General features: G+C 41.6%; 1 protein-coding gene across 2 annotated transcripts; it reads left to right on the top strand.

The window, feature by feature from the left end:
- The first annotated feature begins 7805 nt into the window (after positions 1-7805).
- On the top strand, positions 7806-21186 carry Tsn (translin). Of its 2 annotated transcripts, XM_004626337.3 has the most exons (6): positions 7816-8047; positions 9478-9571; positions 10528-10624; positions 16873-16988; positions 17811-17890; positions 20469-21186. In XM_004626337.3, the coding sequence occupies exons 1-6, from the start codon at positions 7982-7984 to the stop codon at positions 20700-20702; spliced, it is 687 nt and encodes a 228-aa protein (XP_004626394.1). In that variant the 5' UTR covers positions 7816-7981; the 3' UTR covers positions 20703-21186. The 2 variants fall into 2 exon arrangements, with proteins under 2 accessions (XP_004626395.1, XP_004626394.1); XM_004626338.2 differs by lacking the exon at positions 17811-17890 and having other exon boundaries at positions 7806-8047; positions 20469-20690.
- Positions 21187-22570: the final 1384 nt, after the last annotated feature.

Here is a 22570-nt window from a genome sequence, read left to right as displayed (position 1 = left end):
CAATGAGACAGTTTCAGAGCTGATTAATAGGACATTTTCAATAGTTAATACATTGTACATTGTTATCTTCTTAGTGGTTATCCATAGTACAAGAAGCAGACAGGATATCCTGTCCAAACACTATTACTACCAATCTTTCTTCTCACTGAATTAAGTGAAAGTAGCTGCATATCTATCCTAACTATTCTGTATATACAAATACAAAATGGTCCTTCCTTTGTATTCCCCTCTTTTTTTTGTTTAGTCCTGTCAGAGGTAGGTATTCTATAGGCATCTAAATATTATAGGTGCTTGAATTCAGCAAAACAATCCAACATAGTCCAGCAGTCCACAATAGTAGTGGGTTATCCACAGAAGTTGTTGACTATAGTCTTTTACAGCTCGATATATTAATATGATTTTACTTTATATACCTTGTTTTTATACTTTTCTGCTGGATGGTTAAGACCAAGATAAAGCAAGAACTATATAACAAGAAATGTAACGTTTGTATCTGATGAGGTCAGTCAAGTCCCCTCAGGATTTATCCTGTAACCCTGCACCATACTTTGTAGATCCTTTGTCAGTGTCAGCCATGTGGATGAGTCACGGCCATTGCTTGACCAATTTGCTCTCTGTAAAAGCCTGAGAGAATGTTTTCTCTTCATGTTACTCTCCTTAGGCACACTATACTTCATTGATCACATTCCTCTGTGGCCCCCATAATCTTGATCAGAAAACTTGGGGTACAACTGAGTTACATCATGTTACAGTACAGGTTCTCCTATGTCCCGAGTCTTCACTGACCTTGAAGGCTAGGGCCAAAATGTTGGCTGACCTTGCAGCCCTTCCTTTTCTCCAAATTTTGATCTGCTAACTTAGGTTGTTAAACCTCCAGAAGAGAAGCTTATTATCACCCTGCAACATAGGCAGTTCAGTTTACCCTATTTGTCTAAATATCGAACATCTTAGGTAAAACGTATAACAGGTATTTTCTGTCAAGTATTGATGTGTTGAACTTTAAGTCCTTACAGAATATGAAGAAAAAGAAATTATAATATTTTATAATGAATCACCTGAAGAATTATATACAACAAATGCAGGAAACCTATCCACACTCTAAACACTGAAGAATCCAGCTGAGAGCCTAGAGCTCATAACAATGCCTCCCACCAGTCCCACTGGAGACCCAGAGCCCACAACAAAGTCTCATGCAGGCCTGATTCAGAGATCTGTACTGGAAAGAAGACTCAAAGGCAGTGGTGGAAGCTAGGAAGTCTATGCCAGCGGGATGAAAGATCTGTGCCAACAGACTGAGAGATCTGCACTGGAGCCAGGAAGCAGTGTTCAAGATAAGCACCAGAGACCTCCCACAGCTGTCCTCAGCAACAGTGAGGTCCTGAGCTCCTCCAGCAACGAGGAAAGCCGAGTTCCCATCAGGAAAACTAATGTGACAAACTTCAGAAGGCTGAGCAGTGCACCATCTTCCCCTCTGGAACCAAAGCTCCTCCAAAGTTCACTGAGAAAGCCAGCACGTCAAGGTCATCCAGCAGAACAACCCAAGAGAATTAGCAGCTTCCACCAGCTCCAAGAGCTTCTCGAAACATCATCCCTACTTAATTGGCCCATATCAACAAACTCAGCCTGGTCTAAGTATGTTTTTCCCACCATTATCCCATACTCATAAAATCCATTCCCATGCTTGCTCATTAGGCCTCTGCTTATAAAAGTTAGAAAATTCAAGAAGCTTTTTGGGAGAATAAAGATCTCATGGACCACATTATGTACCTCACCCTTAGGCACCTTATGCGATTTAAGCCTGGTTATGGGCCAAGAGGTAAAAATGGCTGCTGACGGTGGGTCTTGAGGAGTCTCAGCATTATCCTGTTCGGTCAACACAGGATTAGTTTCTCCAGATATATTAGGAGATGCTAACACCACAGGAGGTGGAGGTGATGAAGCCTCTGCTGCAGTGAGCGGGGAGATCTCCAACAAAATAGTCTCATTAGCATCTAAGAATTCAGCATTCTCAGCCGCCTCGGGATCCTCCCACACATCTTCCTCCCAATTTATGGGATCCCATTCTTTTCTGATCAGCCCTCACCTTTGCTTCAGATACCCCTTGAGGCTGAGCATTAAGTCAGCATCGCCTTCAGCTTGGAAGTCATCTCCTGGCCTCTAGTGCAGTCTTTGGCTTCTGCTTGGATCCTTCAGCCTTTCAGCACAGACTCATCAGCCTTCCATTGCAGACCCATCAGCTTCCTGACAGGGACGTGCACGGAACACTGCAGTGAGCTCCAGACCTTGGACTGAATCCTCCAGTCTCCAGGATGCAGATACCCTCGGCACACTTCCTCATCTGACTCATGGCTGACTGTTGTAAGCCAATCTTGGAATTTCTTAGACATTTGCACATCTTGTGTTGTATCTGTTCCTCTAAGCCCTGACCGATACAGCCCTCAGGTCAGTGGCACAGGGAGAGAGGCCTTGGGAGGTGATTAGGTCACAGGATCAGACTCCATGAATGGAGCTCTGTGAAAAGAGGCCCAAGAGCCCGCTAGCTCTTTCCACTGGTCACAGATGAACCAAGAAATTGGTCTTCACCACACATGGACTCATGGTGCTTGAGCCTTAACCTTCCAGCCTTCTAGTACCTGAGAAATGAGTTTCCATAGTTTATAAGCAATTCAGTCTTTGGTGTTTTGTAACAGAAGTTCAAATTGGACTCAGAAGGTACAATATGAAAATAATAGCGATGTCAGAATGATCTCACAAAGATTTATTTTTCTTCTTTTATTGAGAAATAAGTATGAATGAGACAGTTTCAAAGCTGATTAATAGGACAGTTTCGATAATCAATACACTGTACATTGTTATCTTCTTAGTGGCTATCCATAGTACAAGAAGCAGACAGGATATCCTGTCCAAACACTGTTAATACACCTCTTTCTACTCACTGAATTAAGCAAAAGTAGCTGTATATCTATCCTTCACAAAGATTTAAAAGCAACCATGGGGCTGGCGAGATGGCTCAGTGGTCTAAAGCACCTACTTGGAACAAGCTTGGCAAAAGCATAGGGACCGCGGTTCAATCCCCCAGCACCACATGCCAGCCAGCCCCGCCCCCTGGTGGGGTGAACTGGCCACATACACACACAAATAAATAAATGTTTAAAAAAAAATAAAAATAAAAAAATAAAAGCAACCACGATATAACCTCTTCAAGGAACAATTATGAACATACTTGAAATGAACAGAACAATAAACCTTAGCAAAAAAAGTCTTGGCAATAACATAGGAAATATTTAAATATGGAGTTTTTTTTTTTAATTTGCACTAGAGATTCACTACGGTTTGTGTCTAATATTCCCCCCGTCCCAAAGTCTCACGCAGTCATGGAGGATAGGCTTTCCAGAGGTGGCTGAATCTAGTTTGGGATGGATTCATGGTCCAAGGTTGGGATTATGGGCGTAAGTATCTCACTTACCCTAGGGTGAGCAGCCTGCATACAATGTAAGGGACAGGAAGAGGCTTGTCCCTTCTCTTCCGCCCTGTTGCTGTTACCTTCTGCCTGTGATGGATGTTTCTCTTTCATGAGGCCTGTCTGCCACACCACCCTGCCTGACGTTGATTATAGACTAAAGCCTTTACAAAGCATGAGCCAAATAAATCTTTGCCCATTTAAATTTGGGCGTCAAGTATTTTGTCTTAGCAGCAAGAAAAGACAGAATTTGGTACCAGAGAAGTCGGGTTATTACTGTGACTATACCTGACCATAAAATTCAGGAGCCTTTAGGAATGCTTGTGGGAAGAGTTTAGAAAGGTTAGGAGATGCTGGCTGAAAAAGTAGAGGTAGAATACCTTAGGCTATACTACATGAGATTCCAGTCAGAGCTCAGCAGACCAGAGGCTGACAGAATCCTGCTGGTAAAGATCAGGCTCAGAAGGTTTCTGTTAGGAAGAAAGACCGCATCGGCTGCGGCACTCCAGACAACCTGTGTTATGGCTTGCCAGAAAGTTTGTCTGCCTTTTGTTCATGTCCAGAGACTTCACTGAGACTAAGCGTGGTGGACTAATTGATCTGGCAGTAGAAATTTCAAGGCAGTCAAATGTTGAGGCAGGGGCATGGGTACTATTGGGGGCTTTTAGCCAGATTTATGTTGAGAATCAAAAGCACAATGATTTAAAACATGGTGAATTTGGCTAGAGAGGAAGCTCAAGTAAAGCTGTGGATTGCAAAGATAGAGCACAGGTCTTAACTGCTAAGAAACAACGAAGTAGAAAGATGACTTGAGGGCATGAGAAGCAGCAGGAGGCTCCACCTTTTGTAGCCTTAAAACTGCTAAAGTGAAAGACCTTGCTTTGAGAAGTCAGCCCCCAGCACCATATTCCAGAATGGCGGAGGCCTGGAGATTTGTTCCTCAGTCAGATTCAGAGTGCTCAGTGATCCGGGCACTCACCCTTACAGATAAGTGAGGGAAGTCTGTTTACCGCTCCAGCTGGCAGACCTTGGCAACATCCACGTGGTGGCTTTAGATGTGTGTAGAATGCAAGAGTTGTAGGGTTTGGTAGGTTTCCACACAGATTTTAAAAGGTCTAGGACACCAGGTAGTATGTCCCTGAAAGGGCAATGTGTGAAGACACTGTGAGTGTGAAGCCAAAGATACGGTGGAGGCCACAGAAGTTTGGAGAAGCCAAACACAGATTATCTGAGGAAACGATGAAGAAGTAGGCCTGGCCCCAGAGAGAAGCCATGGGAGATGTAACCACTGGAATGTGGTATTATTCATTCTTAAAAGAATTAAATTCTGACATACAGTATAACATGAATGAACCTAGAAGACATTACACTATGTGGAAAAGGCCAGCACAAAAGGATCTCACTTATATGAGGTCCTTAGAATGGTAGATTCACATGGAAAGAAAATAGTTTTTGCATGTTATTTTTATAACTGCCCCCAACACTGATAGAGTCTTTCCATGTTGTCCAGGATGGTCTCCGATAGGTTCAGGCCTCAGTGTGAGTTGCTAAAGTCATTGTAGTGGTCATCTAATATGGCTGATGCCCTTAAAACAAAGGCCTGTGCTCCCAGGATCACCTCCCCCTTCTTCTCCAACTTAGCCCTGGACATAATTTACTTTCACCCTTCCCGCTGCCTCAAGGAAAAGCCCCAATCAGCTCCTCAGGTGTAGCTAAACATCCCCTCCAAACTCCACCCCTGACAAAAGGCCTTAGAAGCCTCAGCCTCCCTTTGTCTAGTGAAGAGAACATTCATCCTTCCCCACATTCTCTCCTGTGTCCTCAAAGAAAATAAAGCCCCTTTCCCTTTTTCCTTCTGTTTCTCTGCTGCGCTGTTCACCTGAAAACACCTATCAGTCTCAAACTCATTATCCTGCTGTCCATAGCCTCCTCACCACTAAGACTGCAGATGGGTGCCACTTTGCTCCAGTCTTCCTACCTTTTGTAGACAGGTATTAACAATTCCGACTGGACAGGAGATACCCTTAGGAGATGCATAAAAGAATATATTAGGAATCTAATGATCCCATGCCTTAGGCATGTAGTACATGTTGCTATTCTTTTTCTTGTTTAAAAAATACCTTAAAAGAGCCAGTGGTATAGCTCAGCGGAGTAAGTGCTTGCTTAGGTAAGCGCAGGGGTCAGAGTTCGATCCCTGGGTTGGCATGCCGTGTCAGCCCTGCCCCCAGACGCACTGAGCCAGTGGGTGATGGAGTCTGGGCATGGTGGTGCGTGCCTGTAACCCCAGCACTTGGGAGGCAGAAATCAGGAGGATCAATATGAGTCTGGGCTGTGTAGTGAGACCCTGTACAAAACAAACAAACAAACAAAAAAACCTTAGATTTTTCAGGAGAACAATTATTTGGCTGACTTTTTATTTACTTGGCTGATTTCTACTGCTACAATAGCAAGCAGAAACACTGAAAGGACACCCAAGATTTGGAGGCAGATTTGTTTACATAGTCAGGCACCAATAGGCTCATTCCCAGATCTCTGGTGGTCAAGGGCTTATACTGGATAAGCAAACAGGAAGTCCAGAGGCAGAAGGGCTTGTAATTATACAATGTACATCACAGTGAGCAACCATTTCTAAGAGGTCAGAAGCAACCAGAACTGGAACAGGAACTATTACCTGGGCTACTAATGTGCGAGCGTGCGTGCATTTTTGGTTACACTACGGTTTGGCAAGTCAGTGTTTGAGTTGGCCTGGCGATGTTGCAGAATTTGAAAATCAATTTGAATTTGTATAAGGTCAGTTAATATATATGAAGAAGCTGAATCAAAGCACTGTGGGGGGTTTAGTCAGGAGGATTACAAATTGCAACCCAGGCTGGGCAATTTAGCAAAACTCTATTTCAAAATTAAGAATGAAAACTGGGCTACAGCACTGTAAAAAGCACTGGGATCAATCCTTAGCACTGCAAACAAACAAAAAACAAAACAGAGAGTGCTAAAAACATGTGCTAGGAACTGTCTCAATAAATAATAGTTCCTACAGAAAACCAAACCTCCCCCCAAAAACTCATACTTCCTAGTGCTGCCACCATCTTTGTTGGGTCTGCCATGCAATTCTACTGCCCAAGGTTTTGGAACACAAAACGGCACATTTCTGAGCTACACAGGCGAAATTCCAAAACAAACAACAAACAAACAAAAAAATCTCCTCTTTGGAAAGAAGTTGTTAAAACGGGCGTCTAGCCAGCAATCTAAGCTTGTGCAGATCAATTGGGATAAAGTACTTAAAAGCCGCTAGGGGGCCAGCCAGATGGCTCAGCGGTTTGGCTCCCCTGAGTGCCACGCTGGTCCCGCCCCCGGGGCGCGCTGAGATGGGAAGGGGGCTGGGCATGCTGGGGCGCGCCTGTAATCTCAGCACTTGGGAGGTTGAAAACAGGAGAATCACTACGCGTCCCATGTGTGTAGCCAGACCCTGCAGACCCTGTACAAAATACAAAAAAAAAAAAAAAAAAAAAAGCCACTGTTAAATTGTGGGAAATGATAATAGAGCTGGGACCGAGATGAAACACTCGGTTTCCAGTATTAACATCTAGATCTAGCTACGCAGGACCTCAGGCAAGTCTACTTTACCAGTTACTTTATTAAACCACTTCATCAGACTATGAGAATTAAACATCTCTCACGTACAGTTCAGAACGATATACGGATGGCACAAAGCAAGCAGTGCACTATCATTTTGTTGACAAGAAGTCATCATAATTTATTTGGAAAGTGCATCACACATTTGCAGGTAAACGTATAAAATAACTCTTAAAGTGAAAAACACACTTTTACAGCGCTGGTTTCACGAAAGAGGAATTCAGTATTAGGTAAGTAGAAAAAAACTTCCCATCAGGTCACACGTTGAAAAATCAATTTAATTAAAAATCAGAACCACACAGACAATAAAATTAAAGAGACGCACATAGAGGAAAGCTTCGCTCCCGATCCATCCCCTACTCACGTCCTACATGTTGTTTTACTTCCCTGAGTATTTTTCGGAAGAACGTATTGATTCCCCCACTTCTACGTGAAGATGGCATTGTTCTACATTGCTCCGCACCCAGCTCTTCTTGCACGCGCTTTGCACGGAAGCAACCTCTCTCGCCACCTGCTGTGGTGTAGGCAAATGCATCCACTGTACACCCGCTCGCCCCGCCTCCCCAGGCCCACGTGCTGAAGGCCCCGTTAGGGCTGTTTCAGGCGATGCCTGCTTGGAAGAACCAGCCCGAAGCCCCGCCCACTCTCCTCTCCCAGGTCTCTGGACGGCAGCTTCTGCGCAGGACTCTGCGCGGCGCCTCAGGCACTGTGCCGGGCAGCCCTGGCTCCAGGGCGCCGAGGGCCTCGGAGGACCCCGGCGACAGCTCTGGCGTAGGGCCGGGTGGACGCGGCGGTGGCGGGCGTAGGGCTAGACTGCACTGGTAGCCTGCGGAACGCGTTTCTGGGGTCGCCCTTGCCACACTGGCTGATTGCTGCGTACCTGGCGCCATGTCTGTGAGCGAAATCTTCGTAGAGCTGCAGGGCTTTTTGGCGGCCGAACAGGACATCCGAGAGGCGAGCCTCCTCCCTCCCATCCCCTTTCCCTTTCCCGTGCTAGCTGGGCCACACCGCTCGGCCCTCCTCCGTCGCTCAGTTCGGGCGGTGGGGACGCCTCCGAGGGTGGTTTGCTTCCTGTCTAGTTGCAGGTTAGGGCACCTCTCCGCCCCCGCCCCCGCCCCCAGTCCTGCTTTTCTGTCCTGACTCGCTGTCCGGATGTCGGCTTCTCTGGGTCACTTGCCTCATTTGAATGTCATTTTTCCTTGTTTTCAGCACTTGTTCATGTCGAAGGTTAGATTAGTGCGTGGGACTCAGCCGCTGCACATTTTCAGTGTTTGTTTTAAATGCACACATAACTCCTCTTGAAAACTCCCTTGGCTGTCCATCTCAAACGGGATAAAAATGCAGACTGTAGTGTATTTGCAAGATTTCTCCGAAATCTCGCTTTCCCCTTGGGTATATATGTGTTTACACATATATTTATGTTTCCTGACTGAACCATTCGCTTTTTTGTTTCTCTAGTGCCTCAGATAGTTTCCTGTCGCAGGACTCTTGCATGCACTGTCCACGCTTGGACTTTGCGTTCTTATTCTTTTCTTTGTCTTTTGTTCGTCTCCTTGATCTCGCAATTGAAGTGGCTTCTTCTGTTATGTTTTCTTTTTCTTTTTTAAAATTTATTTTATTTGTGTGTGTGTGTGTGTGTGTGTGTGTGGCCAGCTCAGCCCACCAGGGGGCGGGGCTGGCTGGCATGTGGTGCTGGGGGATTGAACCGTGGTCCCTGTGCTTTGCTAAGCTTGTTCAAAGTAGGTGCTTTAGACCACTGAGCCATCTCACCAGCCCTCTTCTGTTATGTTTTCGAGTAGCACTTTAGTTTTTTTTGACATGTTACTCTTTCAAGAAATTTGACGATTATTTCCAAAGCATTGTCTGTCTTCCCCCCATAATTGCTAAGGTGCCAGAGGGAAGGGACCCTTTGTTTGACACCCTCTTATTTACATGGTGCCAAGCACATAAGTGTACTCATTGGGTATTTGTAGAATGAGTTAATGAAGAACACTGAACCTATGTGTTGCATGTAAACTCTGTAGAGTGCGTCTGTATGATCATGTATTCTAGTCATTGCAGTATTCTAGTTGGATGATTGGGATGGGTGAATGGCTAGTGTCCTTTGAAGGCTACGAGAAGAATCTAAGGCATTTTAGTGACTTCCTGCAGTGCTCACAGAGGAAATGAGTAGAATAATCAGGATTTAGATCTTTTCTTAAAAAAAAAAACAAAAACCAAAAAAACCAATTTTTTAAATACAGGTTCAGTCCTTGTGAAAATCATTAGTGTTTTGAATGGCTATGAAAGTGGCAGATGAAATACACTATCTATTGTGATTGGTATAAGTCTGTGATAATGATTATGTTGATTTTTATCTGATTTTAATTTTTAATTTTTTCTAGGAAATCCGAAAAGTTGTGCAGAGTTTAGAACAAACAGCTCGAGAGATTTTAACTCTACTGCAAGGGGTCCATCAGGGTGCTGGGTTTCAGGACAGTAAGTTCTTTGAGTTTGAAGACTTTTATCCAATTCATCCGTCTCTTCAATTCCATTCAGAGGTTATACCTAGTTTGATTCATTTCATTATGAAAAATGTTCATTATGTTTATACTGAGTAAAAATTGGAGTAGTGGTTTAATCATTTTACAGTTTCATAATACTCTTTGTGGATTTTCCAGTTTTGCATGGTATAATTTAAATAGGAATGTTTTCTATTGACATTATTTAATAACTTTTGTGTAACTAGCTACTTTATTGTTTGTGTTTATATGTGCATGTGTGCATATGTGTGTGTTTGAAATGGTTTCTGGTTATGTTGTTCAGATTGGGCTCTAATTCCTGGGTTCAAATGATTTTCCCAGCACAGCTTCCTGACTGAATAACTGTTATGTACATGAGTACATATGAGGTGACCAGTCTAAAATTTTGTGTATGTTTACAGTTAGCTTAGACATAGAGCCTGTGTTGTAAAATATATGAGTGTAGCTAAAAGAACTGAAATTAGTTTCCAATGGAGAGGAACACAGTAATGTAGCTGACAGGTCAGAACCAAGTCATTTACTTAGTGATGAGGTGGTTGCCTTGGTGGTAAGAATAAAAGCTCTTTTTGACCAAATGTGAGAAGCTAGGAGGAGTCCAATTTTAGGCATCTTCTGGGGATTGAAGAACAGCAGCTGATGCACAGCCCCTTAAAGATGGGGTTGTATATCACACCTTTGAAATTGCCAGTGTTTTCCTTAACATATACCCTTGCAGCAAGTTTTTATTTTTCAGTGTGGTTAATCAGTAGGTAAATCAGGTTTAGTATTTAAGCTGTAAAGATATGTGTATGTGGTTGTGAGATTTTTTTTTAAAGCTGGTTTATTTCTAGGTGGACTGTAAGATTTAGTCACAACTGTATTGGAGATTTGCTAAGCTTTTAATCATTACATTTGATGACTTTTTGTGATCAGTTCCTAAGAGGTGTTTGAAAGCTCGAGAACATTTTGGCACAGTAAAAACACATCTAACATCGTTGAAGACCAAGTTCCCTGCCGAACAGTATTACAGGTTTGTAAGAAAAGTAGTATTATTTTGTAATATTTGGTTAAAAAACATATGAAGAAAGACTATAGGTACTGAGTGATTGCTTATCATTTGTAAAAATCTGTGTGTAGAGGAAATGATGAGTAGAATCATGCTGATAACGGTGGTGACAAAATTGCTAATTTTATTCCTCCATTTTACTTTGAAAAAATTTTAAGGAAAATGCATTACTTTGCAATGAAAAAGTGATTAAGATCATATCTTTTTTGACACAAAATGATTTTTTAATTAAGTTTATTGGTACATTTTGAAGTTTCATCACAGGGACTTGGTACCTGTATGCGATTTATCTCAGTTCCTCTTTATTCCCTCGTTCTCTTATCTTTACTTCAATTCCTCTTCTCCTTTCCTCATTTATAGAGCTTGTGTTTCTATATCTCCCTCTCTTCCCTGCCCCTCCCTCCCCTCTTGTCTTCTTCTTTTGTCTTCCTTCCTCTCCTTTTTTCCTTTTCCCAAGTGAGCATTTCTTCCTCATAGTATTTAGTGTATATTCTGGCCCTTATTTACATTTTATGTTTCTCATACCAGTGAAACAATGCAATATTTACATGTGTGTTCACTTTATTTCACAGTCTGGGCTCAAGGTCTATCCATTTACCTGTGTCTCATGTTTATCCTTCTTCATGGCTGAATACTCTATTGTATAAAAAATCCCCAAAACTGTAAATCTTCATCCATTCATCGCTTGATAGATATTTGGGTTGTTTCTTTTCTTTTTTTTTTTTAATTTTATTTATTCGTGTGTGTGTGTGTGTGTGTGTGTGTGTGTGGCCAGCTCAGCCCACCAGGGGGCGGGGCTGGCTGGCATGTGGTGCTGGGGATTGAACCGCAGTCCCTGTGCTTTGCTTACCTAGGTAGGTGCTTTAGACCACTGAGCCATCTCACCAGCCCAGATTGTTTCTAACGTTTAGCTATTACAGACTGTTTCGCTATAAGCATGGGTGCGCATATATCACTGTGGTATGATTCCTTTAATTGTTTTGAAAAGATACCAAGAAGGGGACTGTTGGGGCCAGTGGAACCTCTAATCCTAGTTTATTTGGGAATCTCCACACTGCTTTTCTCAGTGGTTACACCAGTCTACATTCCCACCACCAAATGGAGAATGGTTTTTTTCCCTCCATGGCGCATTGGTTGACTTGTTGATAATAGCCATTCTTTCTGGAGAAGGAATCTCAGTGTTCTAATTTGCTTCTCTCAGGTGACCAATGATGTTGAACATTTTTTCCATATATTTATTTGCTGGTTCTTCTACTTCATCTGAGAAATGTCTTCATTTCAGATTTCCATTTTTGGATTGGGTCGTTAAATTTGGGAGGGGTCTGATTTTTTTGAGTTCTTTATACTAAATATTAGTCCTTTGAGGAATAGCTGGCAAAGTGTTTTTCATACTCAGTGGGTTGTTTTCTCTGTTGATGATTTCTTTTGCTGTGTAAAAGCTTTTTAATAAGATGAGATCCCAGTGGTTGATTTTTTTGTAATATTCCCTTATAGCCTGGGTTTTATTCGTAAAATCTTTGCCTGTACTGATGTCTTATTCTTCCTCAAGCACATTGAGTGTTTTTGTCTTAATATTATTTATTTATTTAGTTTTTTTTTTTTTTTTTTTTTTTCCCCCCAGGCCCTTGTGCTTGCCAGGCAAACTCTTACTCTGCTGAGCTATCTCCCTGGCCCCAAGTTTTGGTTTTTTGAGACGGTCTTGCTGTGTCTCCAGGCTGGCCTTGAAGTCAGTGTGGCCTCAAACTTGTGGCGATCTTTCTGCCTCAGCACCCTGAGTACTGGTATTAAAGGCATGTGCCACCATGCCTGGCTTATTTTGATATTTAGATCTGTGATCCATTTTGATTTTAGTTTAGTTCATGGTGAGAGATCTGAGTCTTAACGTTTTTCTTCGGCTTGTAGAAAACCAGGTTTTCCCTAATGTTATTGAAAACTACTTAGATAAACATAATAAGTACATTCATTACAGAAAGTTTGTACCTCTACATGATACTTGTTGATTCTTTTTTCAGTCCCTTTTCCCTTCAACCACTGTTACCCACCTTATTTACAAAAGCTTTGTTTCTGTTTTCTTCCATTCCCCCTTCTCTCCTTCCTCCGTCCCATCCCTTGTTCCCCTCCCCATTTGAGTATTTTTTCCTATTTCCCAGTATCTGTTACACGTTAGTCCTTATTTACACTTTCAGTTTCTCCCACCAGAAAAAGTGTGATACTTAAACACATGTGCAATTTATTTCACTGAAGAGTATGGACAGTTACTCTGTTTCCCTTCCTTTCCCCATTTTGAACAATTTCTTCCTATTTTACAGTACCTTTTATACGCTTAGGTTTTTATTTGCACTTTCAGTGTTTCATACCAGAGAAATAATATGACATTTACACATCTGTGACCAATTTATTTCACTTGAGAGTATAAGGTGTCAAGGTGCATCTATTTACCTAAAAATGGCTCAAGTTTGTCCTTTATGGTTGAGCACTGCTAAATTGTATCACATCTTTTTTATCCATTTCTCAGTTGATGGGCACTTCGTTGATTTCCAAGATTTAACTATTGCAGACAGTCCAGCAGTCTGCAATAAAGAGGCTTTCTTTCAGTGAAGGTGTTTGTCCACTTTGTCAAAGATATGATAGATATGTGTATTTTTGGGTTTTTTTGTGCATCTTCTGATCTGTTCTACTAATTTTTTTTTTGGTTAGCATCATGCTGTTTTTATCATGATAGCTTTGTAGTTTGATTTAAAATCAGGGATTGTAACGTTCTCTTTGTGGCCCAGAATTGTTTTGCTATTCTAGATCTCTTCTGGTTCCAAATGAATTTTAGGATTGTTTTCTCTAATTCTGTGAGGTATACTCATAGTATTTTGATAGGGATTGCAATAAATCTGTATAATAATTTTGGGGAGTATGTACATTTTCACTGTATTTAGTTCTTTCTACTCAAAAACAAAGCATATCCATTTTCTGATATTTTTTTCAATTTTCTTTTTCAGTACTGTAGTTTTCAGCCTTAAGATATTTTACTTCCTTTGTTAGGTTGATTCCAAAGTATTTCTTTTCTTTTTTGATGTTATTGTGAAAGGTGTGGTTTCCTTAATTTCTCTCTCAGTGAGTTTGTGGTTTTTGTACAGGAACAGTATTGATTTTTGGGCATTGGGTATTGACCTTATATCCAGGTAGGTGGCTGAATTTGGTTATTGTATCTAACAGTCCTTTTGTGGAGTTTTAAAGGTCTTCTATGTTGAATATCATGTTATCTGCAAATAATGATAATTTAACTCTTTCCTGTCATTATTTTTTTTTCTTTTTTTTTGGGCTAATTGCCCTGCCTAATGTCCCCAGAATTACATTGCATGAGAGTTGTGACAATTGATATCCTTGTCTTGTTCTTGATTTTAGAGTAAAAGCTTTCAGTTTTTGGTCAGTATGATGTTGGCTCTTGATTTGTCATAGGTGGCTTTCAGGAGATTGAAATAAAGGCTGTCTGGGGCTGAGGAGATAGCTCAGTGGCATAAAGCACCTGCCTGGGAATCGTAAGGTCCTGAGTTCTTTTTTTTTTTTGCAGAACCGGGGATTGAACTCAGGCCCTTGTGCTTATTAGGCAAGCGCTTATTCTACTGAGCCATCTCCCCAGCCCTTCTAGTTCTTAAAAAAAAAAAATTAAAAAAACGAGATTAAAGTCTATCTGTTCCAGTTTTCTCATTTTCTGTAGGTTTCTTACTATGAGTGGACTTTGGATTTGTCACGTTTTTTCTACTTCTCTTGAGATAGCATCTGCCATATGAAGATCAAAATTGAGAATATCTTTTGTACTACTCAGGTTTCCTGTGCAATTGAGTGAACTGTGCTTATGCTGGAAAGCAGTGACGGTCAGCCTTTTAAAGCTTTCTAAGAAGCAGCCTGTTGTGGCACGTGTACCCTAGGTTTGCCCCTCCTAATACAAAAGTAATGCATTTAGGTGCCATTATATAGATATGTGCAGTTGAAGTTGGGTTTTTGTGTGTGTTTGTGTGTACTGGTGATTGAAACTAGAACCTTGTACATCTTAAGCAAGTGCTGTATCACTGAACTACATCCCCAGTGTCTCAGTTACTCTCCTGTCATTGCTGGGACAAACGCCCAACACCCAAAATGAAGGAAGGAGGAGAGATTTATTTAGCTCACAGTCAGTGGAGGGTTCAGTCCATACTCAGCTGACTCTGAGGCAGAGTGGCACATGGCAGAGGGCAGCTTTTTATGATAGTGGCAGTGGCAAAGAGCAACAGCAAAGGGAGGGGCGGCAGCTCAGGCAGCTAAGGCAGCTAGCTAGCCTCTCTTCCCTCTTTGCATTGTAGTGCAAATTACCTGCCCCAGGGTGAGTGTAGCTCCCATATCCATCATGATGAGTTATAAACTCCAGAAGTTACCCCATGACTACATGAGGCTTTGGGGGGACAACTAGACAAACCCTAACACCCAGTCATTTTTTAATTTTTATTTTGAGTCAGTGTCTCCCTATGTTGCCCAGGCTGGACTTGAACTTGCGTTCTTCCTACTTCAGTCCTGAGTAGATTAGCTTACAGGCATGTACTGTGCCTGGCTGTGTAGCAGAGGTTTACTTCAAAGATGGAATTTTGTTGCCAAGGGGCTTACAGTATTTAATGTTTTATGCTGTATCATTGAATCCATAGCACCATTAACTTTGTTTATTGCATTACTTTGTATACCAGTAGAAGTATAAAAACGTTAGTCATGATTATATCTAGATTTTATAAATGTTAAACTAGAGAAAACTGAGTACTAATGAACTGTTAGCAATTAGAATGAAGAATTTCTACTTTTTTTTGTTAAACAAGATGGTCTCTTAACATACATATATGCTTAATGTAAGATGTGTACTGTGGTAGATGGCATGACTTTATAAGAGAATACGTTAGGGCTGAGGTTGGCATATGACTGGTCACCCAGTGCCCCTGAGAGCTAAGGATTGCTTTTACATTTTAAATGGTTGTTAAAGAAAAACAAGTAAGAATATGTGACAGAGAGTGAAAGTGGCCTGCAAAGTCTGAAGTGTTTTCTGCTTGCCCTCTAAGAAAAAAGTTGCTAGCCATTCTGTAAAATAATGACTGAAGTGCAGAAAAGCAGGATAGTTAGACTGGTGAGGTATTTAGAGATCATCTGTTTTGAAGGTAGCATACTGGTTGATCTCTGAATGGATTCACTGAAACTGAGTTTGAGCTGGGTGTGGTGGTGCACATCTGTAATCCCAGCACTTAGGAGGCTGAGGCAGGAGGATCAGTGAGAGTTCAAGATCAGCTGTGGCTACAAAGTGAGCTCAAGGCCAGCCTGAGTTGCATAGTGAGACCCTGTCTCAAAAAGACAGAAAGAAAAAAAAAAAAAAGAAAACTTAGTTTGACCTTTAATATGTTGCAAAATTAATTTGAATTTATTGCTACATTTGAAATTGGAAGGTATAGTATATAATTCCTATTCCTTTTGACAGGTGTCTTGTGCAGAGATCTGAGGTTTGGTTTTGTTTTTGTAAATAGGTGTTGCCTGTTACCCAGACTTGTCTTCGGGGCTTTAGTGAGCCTTCTGCCACAACCTGCTGAGTGCTGGGATTGTAAGCACTCACCTCACTGAGGAGCAGTCTCGTAGGTTTTAAAGTCTTCTGTTGAGTGATTGCAAATAGTAATTCTGTTAATCAAGATTTTCTTGATCCCCTAAACTGAAAGTATAGGGATAAATTAGATCTTGAGGCTTATATGCAGTTTTTTTTTTTTTTTTTTTTTGGTGGAACCAGGGATTGAACTCAGGCCCTTGTGCTTGCCAGGGAAGTGCTTATTCCACTGAGCCATCTCCCTGGCCCCTATATGCAATTGTAATTGGCATCAGTCTTCATTTGCAAAGTTTGTTTTTTTCTGCAGTATTGTTATTCTTATAGGTTAAACTTCTTAAGCATGTTACCCTGTCTTTAATTATAAATATTTATAATTATCAAAATTGGATCATTTTTGTTGTTCCTGATAAGTAAATGTTATCAATTTGAACTTGTAAAATTTTATACCTAATCCCTTTGATATATTTGAATATGTTGTTTTTACATGTTGTATAGTAGGATTTCACGTACAGTTGTATTTGAAAGTACCCCATTTCTGGGGTGTTTAGATATGACTAATAAGCCTATCTTTAAAGGTCCCAAACCTCACAATGTTAATGTACTCATTGTCCTGCAGGTTTCATGAGCACTGGAGGTTTGTGTTGCAGCGCTTGGTCTTCTTGGCAGCGTTTGTTGTATATTTGGAAACAGAAACATTAGTGACCCGAGAAGCAGTTACAGAAATTCTTGGCAGTAAGTGTTTTTATTAGTGGGATCTGTAGAATTAGGCATGAGCGCTTTTTGGTGGGTGAAGCAATTGCTTGTACTTTTTATTAAAACAAATACAAACTGAATAAAAAACTTGTTTCTTAGAAACATAAAATCTAAAATAGTTGCTTGCTTATTTATATGTGGATGCTTTTTTATTTTAAATTTAAATTAAAAGAAGTCAAGACAGGTGTGGCACACACCTGGTATCTCAGCTCTTGGGAGACTGAGGCAGGAGGAACTCAGCAAGTTCAAGGCCAGCCTGGGCTACATAGTGCGTTCAAGGCTAGCCTCAGCTACACGATAAAACCCTGTCTCAGAGCTCTTTCCCTAATTCTAGCACACAGAAAAGGTGAAAGAACAGATCCCAAACAACTGCTTGTAGCTCTTAGACTCACTCCCTGTTATCAGTTGGCAGGTTTCTCACTTTGCATGTGTCTCTGTAGCCATTTGGAAAAGAGTGAAAATTTCGTGAGTTCTTTCGTAAATGCTTTACTTGTGTATTCTAGCAAGAAGGATGTTCTCTGCCATACTAGGTACTGTTCTTGCTGACATTGCTTGTTGAAAGGACTGGAACTGAAAATTAAATTTTGGTTAGAGCCTGCAAAATTGCAGTGAGATCTAGTTGCCAAGGGTGTGAACATCTTCAGAATCTAGTAAAGATTTAGCCTTTACTTACTTTGAATAAACTTTTATTTGTGTGTGTGTACATGCATGTGTATTTGAATTTATATAAATGTATGTTTATATACTTAGGCTTTAGTTGCATTCATAGCATGACTATGTCTTTATTTTGGCGTTTTTTAGTTGAACCAGATCGGGAGAAAGGTTTTCATCTGGATGTAGAAGATTATCTCTCAGGAGTTTTAATTCTTGCTAGTGAACTGGTAAGATGCTCAGTGGTTTGCCACTTGCATTCTTTTTTTTTTTTTTAATTTATTTTATTTATTTGTGTGTGTGTGTGTGTGTGTGTGTGTGTGTGGCCAGCTCAGCCCACCAGGAGGCGGGGCTGGCTGGCATGTGGTGCTGGGGGATTGAACCGCGGTCCCTGTGCTTTGCTAAGCTTGTTCTAAGTAGGTGCTTTAGACCACTGAGCCATCTCACCAGCCCCCCGCTTGTGTTCTTAATCTTCATGCTTTTTTAAAATGGGTACTAAAACTAAGGAAGCCTTAATTCTTTTTTAAACTGTCTTATCAGTCATGTAGTAGTTATTCAGTCATTGATTACACTCTGTCATGGTTTACTAGAAAAAATGCCCAAAAGAAATGAGACAGCTGTGTAATTAGTAAATTACATTTCTAAAAATTAATATGTAATTTTACTTTATTTATTTTGTGTGGTACTGGGGTTTGAAGTGAGGCCTTGCGCATGCTCGGCCCATGTTCCACCATGAAGTTACATACGTCCTAGTCCTTTTTAATTTGTGGTAATTTTTTGAGACAGTCTGAGTCCCTGTGTTAGTCATCTTTCCTGGTGCAACCTAGAGGAAGAGAGGTTTCTTTTAACTCACAGTTTCACTAGATTCGGTCTGTGGCTGACCAGCTTTGAAGCAGGACTGGCCTGAAGGAAGGAAGGACCTGGCAGAGGAGAGCTGCTCCCATCGTGGGAGTCAGGCAGCAGAGAAAAGGGAGGAGCCAGGAGGAGCTGTGCCCTTCTGTGTCTCCTCTGTGGCCAACCTGTTTGAGCCAGGTTGTTTCAGGTCTTGCCTTTTGAACAGCACATTCAGCTCTGAATTCATCCATGACTGATTCATTGATGATTATAGTGTGCCACGTACTATCTTTAAAAGATCTGTCATCTTTTAAAGCCCCACCGCTGAACTGGAGACCTGCAGGTCTAAACCATAGCAGTTGCCCCAGCTAGGCTTGAACTTGCTCATCCTCCTGCCTCAGTTTCCCAAGTGGCTGGGAACACATGAATGCAATTTTGTACCTGGCTCTAATCTGAAGTTTTAAGTTGATAGTGCTTCTTCCTCCTAATGTAGTGACAAGACATGTATTCCTGGTTACTCTGTTCATACATGTAACGATTTTAGAGAACTGTTAATTTATATAATGGCATATGATATTGTTATCCCTTTGTTCTTATTCTGGGCTCCCTGACTCTCTTAGGTAGTTTTTCTATAAAAATAATTCTATAGAATAAGGAAAGCTGTCAGTAGAGTCTTGAGTAGTTGCGAGAGACGGTACAGCTGCCGAAGTGAACGTGTTACACTGTCTGGCTCTTTGCAGTGTGCCTAGTCCTGCTCAAGAGGAAAGCAGTGCAAGGCTAGTATAGTGCTGGTTTAAGTTTTGGCCCTGTGTTCTTCTAGCTTGTGGGTTTGTTTTCATGACCCAGGCCTTGCTATAGCTTTGATGATTTACATCTTCGTTGCAGACAGTAGGAGAGGAATTAGGTAAAAGGATGGATCCCTCCCTTTAAGGATGTTTGTTTCAAGCTCTACACACAACTCATATTTGACAGTCTAGTCCCTTGAGGCTGAGGATGTAGCTGAAGGATAGAGTACTTGCTTAGTATGTGTAAGGCCCTGAGTCTCATCTCTAGCACTGCAAATAACCCCCAGAATTCTAGTGCCTTCTTGGTAGGGGAGGAAGAAATGGAATCTGTTGGGGCAGGCATGTATATGGTGAAAAGTTGAGGAATTTGGACTGAGGAACGAGAGGAAACTGCCTAAGGCTTGTTGGAGACACCTGGCTAGTAAATTTGAATTCTAACACCTTACCGGTGTAAGTGGTTAGCATGATGTATCATTCACGTGTGCAGTGAATGCATTTCTTGGGTACTTTAGGGATGCTTGGAAGAATGGGGAGGATTTATGGAGAAGGGGAATTTTGAGTTGGGTTTGAAATTAGTCTTGTTCCAGACAATGTTACACTGAATTAATTGTAGTTTATTTCACTGTCTGTCTTAGTGATTTTAGGTGACTGGGGTTGCAGCTCAGCAGGTGGGCTCTAGAAATGTGATTGCGTGGCCTAGATTGTAAAAGTTAGAGCTGCTGTGATTGCCCCGTTGTCGTTTCTTTCTACGTTAGCTGATGAGTTGACACTTGATGATTTGAAGGATTTTTTTTTTTTTTTTTTTTGCTCCGAATGCCTTCAGGGCAGGTTTGGCTGGCTTGAGTTGTGGGGATCGAACCACAGCCACCTGAGCCTGACAGCTTTGTGGGAGCAGCCACTTAAAGAACTGAGCTAGGGCCAGGCCCCTACACTTGGTGATTTGACACACATTATTGTACAGTAGCTGTTTAAGGCATTAGAGGAATTTTAGAAGACATTAATACTAGCCCTGTATTTGGTAGGACATGTCTCCTTCCACATAGGCATCTTTTTGGAGAGGCTTCTGTTCTGTCTGGGCTTACATCTGCCCTGAGCTGAGAACATCAGAGTAGCTAGCAAGGCCTGATTCTAGTTGTTGTGACTCAGGAAGTTGCCACGTTGTAATGTGCATTTTTCTTTTCCTGTGCAGTCGAGGCTGTCTGTCAACAGTGTGACTGCTGGAGACTACTCCCGGCCCCTCCACATCTCTACCTTCATCAACGAGCTGGATTCCGGTTTTCGCCTTCTCAACCTGAAGAACGACTCTCTGAGGAAGCGCTATGATGGCTTGAAGTACGATGTGAAGAAAGTGGAGGAGGTGGTTTATGACCTGTCCATCCGGGGCTTCAATAAGGAAACGGCAGCAGCTTGTGTTGAAAAATAGGAGGCTTTCCCTGCTCCTGGCCCTGCTGACCCAGCAGTTGCCAGGGATGGGTGAGCACAGAGTGCCTCTTTCTGTAGTTAGGATGCCCAGTTGCTAAGCACTGTGCTTTATTTTCTTAACCAGTTGTGTGCTGTAACAGAATTGCAACACTTTTTTGGGAGTTAAAATTAGCCTTTACATGGACAGAATTTTCATTGTCGTTTTGGTAAATTTGCTCTGTAATTTGTTGTATTTCAGTTCTGTCAAAAAGTGTAAATGTTGGTCTCTTGGTAAAGTCCTTTTCTTGCTTACCCTGACTGTTGATGTACTGATTGAGAAGTTTATTGTGTTGATTGTGATTCTTCCAGAAGTGATGCTTGATATTTTCTATATTCAGGTTAGCCATCCATTCCCAGCTGTAGCCTGGATACAGTAGAATAATTAAAAAGGATGGTTGACAAGCAGACAGAACATACTTTTTTCTTCTGATTGTGAGTAAAACAGATTTTGAATTTTTTGCAAAGGGCATTATAGGCCCGGGTTCTTTCTCTCTGCCGTCAAAATATAAAAGGTTAAATTGCAAAGTCAAAACTCCAACAGATTATTTTGGAACATTTTTGTATTAAGGAATTTAGTAATACCTTATTTGGATATACCAGGTGGGGAGTCGGGCTTAGTGTTTTAAAACACCTCTGCTTTCTGATGTTGCCTTAACATTCTGCTACTGCAGCGATTAAAAATAGTCTTCACACACATCTTGAACTGACACTTAATATGTTGTATTGTTAATCTGTGAAACCTTTTTCCTAGCAGCTGACTAGTCTGATTGGTCTTGAACTATAGAACTGCCCACATGTTTTGGTGCCCCTATCCCTTCTCCACTTTCAGGTAATGATGAGTGCTTGCCATGCAACTCCTGCTGTGGAATTGAAATTGTTAAAATGGTGACTTAGGCTGCGTTATAGCTTGGTGGTGCCCACAGAGCGTGCCCACAGCCCTCGGTTCAGGCTCCACTCTTGAGCATATATACAGCCACCCCGCGCGCGCGCGCACACGCACACGCACACACACACACTGTGGCATTCTGAAAGCAAGTTGCTAGTGCTTCCAGAATAACATGACATGAAGTATTTGCAAGTATTACCATTTGTTGCCTAGCACCAGTTTGGGCCTAGTGTGTGTGCAGTGGGCTATTTGGCATTGCTTTGATAACTTTTACCACACCAAGTTAAGGGCTGACTGGATTTTTCATCATGATGAAAGAAGGGAAACAAAGCATGAGTACTTCTGCCCTTGTGGGCTTTTGAATAATTTTTTTGACAGTTCTTTTTGTGTAGTTTGTGGATGACAAGATGTTAGGTTGTTAAAAGTGCTTGGGATAGTTACTTAAAAGGTGCAGTGACAGCATTGCCTGGATTAAGCATAAGTGGTGGTTTTCACGATTGGCTACAGGCAGTAAAGTTCTTGGGGATTCTGGGGGAGGGGACCACAGGTGCAGTGGGGTCTTGTTACATTGTCCAGGCTATTCTTGGACTCCTGGCTTAAGCCACCTCCTGTCTCAGCCTTCTGAGCAGCTAGGACTCCTGAGGCGTGCCACCTTGCTTGGCTCTTGAAATTTCACTTTTAACCCATTTTGAAGTGGAACACATTCTGGTCTTCTGCTCTCCTTGAGAATTTAGAAGCATCATGTTTATCATTATTCAGTTGTGTGTACTGCTGGCTTGCAAAGTGATAGAATACCTGTTTTTGGGGTTTTGGTGTTTTTTTTGTCTTTGTAACTTAGTGTGCCACTGTGAGAAATGTTCCATGTGGAGAATAAATTTTGGCATTTTGAGGTTGAAAACCCAAGAATGATAAACGTGTGTTGTGTGACAGTTACTCTAACCAAA

This window comes from Octodon degus, unplaced genomic scaffold (genome assembly GCF_000260255.1).
Source record: "Octodon degus isolate 3935 unplaced genomic scaffold, OctDeg1.0 scaffold00014, whole genome shotgun sequence".
Classification (NCBI taxonomy): domain Eukaryota; kingdom Metazoa; phylum Chordata; class Mammalia; order Rodentia; family Octodontidae; genus Octodon; species Octodon degus.
The sequence above is the reverse complement of the archived record's forward strand: the minus strand, read 5'-3'. Positions and strand labels throughout refer to the sequence as shown.

Bases quoted from the DNA above. Each gene is read 5' to 3' on its own strand.
- Tsn (XM_004626337.3), top strand. From the start codon at position 7,982: ATGTCTGTGAGCGAAATCTTCGTAGAGCTGCAGGGCTTTTTGGCGGCC. The intron at 10,625-16,872 runs GTTTGTAAGAAA...ATTGTCCTGCAG, and splicing joins CCTGCCGAACAGTATTACAG to GTTTCATGAGCACTGGAGGT. The intron at 17,891-20,468 runs GTAAGATGCTCA...TTTCCTGTGCAG, and splicing joins TAATTCTTGCTAGTGAACTG to TCGAGGCTGTCTGTCAACAG.